This window comes from Orycteropus afer, unplaced genomic scaffold (assembly GCF_000298275.1).
Source record: "Orycteropus afer afer isolate SDZICR_OR568_19922 unplaced genomic scaffold, OryAfe1.0 scaffold00713, whole genome shotgun sequence".
Taxonomy (NCBI): Eukaryota; Metazoa; Chordata; class Mammalia; order Tubulidentata; family Orycteropodidae; genus Orycteropus; species Orycteropus afer.
This window is the reverse complement of record NW_006922300.1, coordinates 1-5,378: the sequence shown is the minus strand read 5'-3', so window position 1 is coordinate 5,378 and position 5,378 is coordinate 1. Positions and strand designations below refer to the sequence as shown.

General features: G+C 59.0%; 1 protein-coding gene across 1 annotated transcript; it reads left to right on the top strand.

Moving 5' to 3' along the window:
- Positions 1 to 1,198: 1,198 nt before the first annotated feature.
- On the top strand, positions 1,199 to 4,338 carry IKBKG (inhibitor of nuclear factor kappa B kinase regulatory subunit gamma; the record flags this gene model as incomplete). The annotated part of the gene is made up of 2 exons (XM_007957182.2): positions 1,199 to 1,385; positions 3,970 to 4,338. Coding segments are annotated over exons 1-2 (556 nt in total), but the record flags the coding sequence as incomplete, so codon positions are not given.
- Between the last annotated feature and the right edge of the window lie 1,040 nt (positions 4,339 to 5,378).

The following is a 5,378-nucleotide window of genomic DNA, read 5'->3' as shown; positions in this document are numbered from 1 at the left end:
GAGGAAACCAGGTAAATGGGAGATTCTGGAAGCCGGAGGGTCCACCGAGGATGGAGGGATCGGTGTGGGCCTCCAGGTAGCCAGCCCTCCTAGGCAGGATTTTGAAGGGCTCGGGCTGCTGCTTTCCTGCAGGGCCTCCTCCCCCACGCCACAGGGAATGCGGGCAGCTTTGGCCGGCACCCTGCCCTGCTCTTTCTGGCCGAATTCAGGCCCACTCCTCACCCCCAGCCCCAGCTCCAGGGGACACTTGTTAGGCTCTGAGCAGTGTCCTTGAAGCGTCTCTTACGAGCGTGTTCGTCTCCCAGAGCTGCGTAGAGAGGCCCGCAGACAGCGTGACTCACGACAACAGAAGTCCATTCTCCCAGGGTTCTGGAGGCTAGGAGTCGGAAGTGCAGGTGTGGGCGGGGCCGCGCTCCCTCCGAGGGGCGGCGGGCGGCGGGGAGCCTGCCAGGCCGCCTCCGGGTTCTGGTGGCTCCTTGCATCGCTTCCGCTCTGCCTCTGTCCTCATGGGGCCTTCTCCTCTGTGTGCGTCTCTCTTCTGTGGTCTCTTAGAAGGACACTTGGCATTGGATTTAGGGCCCTCCCAGTTAAGAACCAGGAGCTCTGGTGACATAGTGGTTAAAGGATTGGGCTGCTAGCTAAAAGGTTGGTGGTTGGAACCCACCAGCTGCTGCATGGGAGAAAGATGAGGTCGTCTGCTTCTGTAAAGATGACAGCCTTGGAGACCCTGTGAGGCAGCTTCACTGTGTCGTCTAGGGGCGCTGTGAGTCAGAATGGACTCCACGGCAGTGGGTTTTGGGGTTTTTGTTTATGCAGGATGATTTCATCTCGAGATCATTTAGTTAACATCTGCGAGACCCTCTTTCCATATAGGGCCCCAGTCCCAGGGTCCAGGGCTTAGGGTGTGGATCTGTTCAACCTGCTGCTCCCTCCAGAGATACTTGGTCCTCTCCCTGCTCGCCTACAGGTGGCCAAACTCTTCCCTTCAGCTAGAGCCTGGGGTGGGTGCTGGGTGGGGCTGTCGCCTCCCTCTGCACTGGGAACCTCTGGTGTAACTGTGACGGGATAGCCACTTCGGCCGCCTTCTTGTTGGACTGGATGAAAGGACTGACACTCCGTGGGACCCTGCATCAGAGGCGTCTGCGGGGCTCCCGAGTGAAGCAGCCCCGCCTTTCTCTTGCAGCCGGTGCCGCGGTGGATGAACGGGCATCTGCAGAAGAATCCACCCTGTGACATGGTGCAGCCCAGTGGTGGCCCAGCGGGGGACCAGGACTTGCTGCCTGAAGAGTCTCCTCTGGGGAAGCCGGCCATGCTCCACCTGCCTTCGGAGCAGGGTGCTTCTGAGACGCGCCAGCGCTGCCTGGGGGAGAATCAGGAGCTCCGAGGTGAGCGGGACTGTGGGCAACTGGAAGGCTGGGGAGGGCAGCCTTGCTGAGGGGAAGGCTCCGTCTGCTCCTCCGGGGGCTCTGAAGGGCCCTGGTGGCACCTGTCATTCATAACGCCCTGGGACTCTGGCCCTCCCCTGCCCAGAGTGACGGGAGTGGGACGGGGAGCGTGGATCTCTGCAGGTGGCTCTCCTGGTCCCGCAGACCGCGTGGCCACGTCCTGCTCACCAGGGTGGCTTTGCTCTCACGCCCCCGGAAGGGTGAGGCCTTGAGGCTGCCGTTGGCTGCCCAGGTCTGGTGGGCAGTACTGGAAGATGCTGTGGGCTGGGTGCTGGCTGCCAGGCCCTCCTAAGATGCTCCCGGTCAGTGGTGGGAGCCGGAGAAGGGAGGGAGCAGGGGCCAAGGAGGGCCTGGGCTGGGTTGGACTGTGTGGGGCAACTTCCGGGAAGAAGTTGCCCAAGGCTGTTGCCTGACTCCACGGACGCGGGATGTCAGGCGGTTGCTGAAGCTGGCAGGTGGTGATGGGTACAGGGTTCTTGGGGTGATGAGAGAGGGCTGGGGCTGCTACAGGGCTGTGTGACGCTGCAGCGGTTCAAATGGTGCGTCTTATCTCCATAAGAAACACTTGGAAGTGAAGCAGGTATGTGGGAACTGCCCTCGGCAGCCGGGCATGACGCTGGCAGGCGGAGGCACAGAGGCCATGGAGGCCCGGGGACAGGAGAGCCCTGGGCAGAGCTGGAGGGTTCCCGCAGGGAAGAGCAGGTGCAAAGACGGCAGGGAAGCCACATGTTCCGACCTCCTCTAATCCCACAGGAGGAAGACAGGGTTACCAGCAGTAACCCAAGGCCTATTCCTGCCAGGCCAGACAGGCTGCCTCCCTCCAGCCCTTTCACCAACCGTTCCTCCCAAAGCACCCACCACCTCTCTCCTGGGTTCGATAATTCGCTGCAGTGGGCACACAGAACTCACAGATTACAGGGTTTATTAGGGAAGCACCAGGCTACAACTCAAGTTCAAGAAAAATGCTCAGCCTCTCTCCCAGCCCACCGTCCCTCGGCCAACAGTCTCTCACAATCTCTTTCCCAGCAGTGCTGGCCCCTCGGTGTCTCACTCAGCAACGTGTGTCTCTTGCGTCTCTTTCCCAGCAACGCCTGCCTCTTTCAGGGGCGCGTGTCTCTTTCGGCAGCACGTCTTCCTCAACCAGCAGTCAGAGAGAGTTTTGCCTCCAGGAGGCCTCCTTTTGAGCCCGGAAGGGTGGTCAAACTAGCCAATCATAGCATCAGAACTCTAAGCACCTGAGAGAGAGTGGGCACCTCCCAGAACATTGTATTGTGCCACTCCCAACAGAAATAACCCAGGTGGATAGTTCCTCAGTTGCTCATAGAAAATCCCACCTTGGAGTTTACAAAGACTTATGGGTAGAAAAGCCACACTAAGTAATTTACTACACTGCAGTAGGTGACAAGTGTGACTCTGAAGTGTTCTATGGAGCTGTCACGGCCTCCTCAGTTGACGGAACCTTTACTACCCCAGCAGCCCTGAGTGGGACCAGTGGCAGCCTCCGAGCCTCGCGCTTCCCGTGCTGGGGCTTGTGCCCTGCCTGTCCCTCTCCTTTTCTCTGGCCCCTGCTGGCTTCCCGAGATGTGCACATGCTCACGGCTGAGCCTGGCAGGCAAGCCAGTGGTCGTGCTTGGGAGCCTGCAGGTGCTCTGAGGTGGGGCACGTGAGCTCGGGAGCCACTTACGAAGCCAGTGCTGCTGGTCCACGCTTCAAACCTTTTGTGTTGTGGGCAGATACACGTAACAAACCCTGTTCTGCTTGAAGCCCATTAGCGCACAGCTTGGCGACATTCACTGTGTTTGCTGTGCCGCGTAGCCGCCGCCACCGGCTGCCTCCAGAGCTTTTTCGTCACCCCTGACAGAAACCCAGGGCACCTTCAGCACTAGCTCCCCGTTCCTCCTCCCTCTGCTTTCTAGATCTCTCACGTACACGGGCCCATGCGGTGCGTGCCCTGTGATAGGCTGCCTTCACGCAGCATGACGTCTTCCAGCTCCATCCGTGTTGGGGGATGTATCAAGAGTTCCTTTCTCCTATTCACTGGGTGATATTCCATTGTCTGGGCCACATCGTTCATCTGTTCGTCTGCGAACGAGCACTTGGGTTCTTTTGCGCTTTTGGTCACTGTGAGTAGTGCTGGGCTCAGCACTGATGTACCAGAGTCTGTGTGAGTCTCCACTCAGCTCCTCCGGATGCCTCCGAGGCGTGCAGTTGCCGGGTCCGGCAGCGACTCTGGGCTTCCATTTTTGGGGAACCACTACACTGTTTGCATTTGACCTTAGCAGTGAATGAGGGCTCCCGTTTTCCCCAGCCTCACCAGATGTGTGTAATGTTTAGTTAGTGACATGTAGGGGCATATGGTTAGTGTCAGCAAGTTTGCAAGTGTTGGAAGAAAGGAAAGGAATTGTCTAAAGGCCTCTGCCTGTGCAGCAGGCCTCGTCGTGGGGCAGGGCTGCCACCGTGGTAGGCAGCCCCGAGCTCAGGCCCCAGGGCTTACCTTCCCCTCTGCTGTCTTCTCTGTCCCCAGATGCCATCCGGCAGAGCAATCAGATGCTCCGCGAACGTTGTGAGGAGCTGCGGCATTTCCAGGTCAGCCAGAGAGAGGAGAAGGAGTTCCTCACGCACAAGTTCCAGGAGGCCCGGAAGTTGGTGGAGAAGCTGAGCCTGGAGAAGTTGGAGCTGAGGCGGCAGAGGGAGCAGGCCCTGCAGGAGGTGGAGCACCTGAAGAGGTGCCAGCAGGTAGCCAGGGCCCGGCTCCGGCAGGGAGCCAGGGAGCGGGGCTGCGCCTCCAGCCACCTGACTTCCGAAAGAGGGGACCCCAGGAGACTGAGGACTCAGAAGGGCTGTTCTGCTTATGGTTTATTACAGGAAAAGCTGCAGGTTGAAATTGGCATACGTACAAGGCACACAGAGAAGGGTCCAAGAGAGACCAGGTGCCAGCTTCCAAGTGGGGGACGGCAGAGGAGGGCAGAGGGAGGGCTTGGGGACCATGGCAGGGTGATGGGATCTGGCTTCGTGTAGAATGTGGTGTGTAGGGGACAGGGGTGGAAGGGGGGGCCCAGTTGGAAGCCTGTTGCAGCTGCCCAGTAAAGCATTAACCAAGCAAGGCTGCAGTGCCTATACCCTGTATATTCCAAAGAAAGGTTTGGCCTTTGCTTAGCTTCGGGCAGATAACCTCGAAATCAACCCAACCTAACTGCCCTCAGGTCAGTTTTGACTCCCAGAGCCCCTAGAGGACAGAGTGGAACTGTCCTACAGGGTCTCCAGGGCTGTCGATCTTTATGAAAGCAAGGCCCGGTAAGGGTGCCTTTGTTGGCCAAGGGCCCCACCGTAGGTCAAGTTATTGACCTCTTTGCAGCTGCAGAGCCATTTCAAGGGGCACAGAGGAATCAGTCAGTGTGGCACCCTAACGGACACAGACATGGGTGACCGTGGCCAGGGTGGTGTTGATTGCTGGCAGAAGTACATGCAGAGGCAGCACGCGTGGGGCCCAGGAGAGGAGTCTGGTCCGAGGTGTGGATTGGGAGGTCACTAGATCCGTCAGGGAGGTCTGATCCTTGAGATGGGTCAGACCATGAACGTGAGAGCGGGTCAAAAGGAAGAGTGGTCCTGGCTCTGAAGTAGCGAAAGAGACTGGGAGGGAGTGGTTGGCGGGGTGGGGAGAAGTTGCAGCGTGGGAGATTTGCCAGAAGCCCACATGAGCAGCAGACACTGCTGAGGGCTTGGGGCTGAGGGGGGCTGAGGATTGCCGGTGGGAGTGGGCGGCGGGAGGTCCATGGGACCCAGACCAGGACAGCTTGGGTGGGATGATGAGGGAGACCTAATGAGGGAGCCGGGGGGATGGGGAGTTTGGCCAACTCGTGAGTTTTGTTGCTAGCAGACGTCTCCTGGAAACAGCATGTTGGTCCATCTTTCTCTTATGGACCTGTGCCTGTG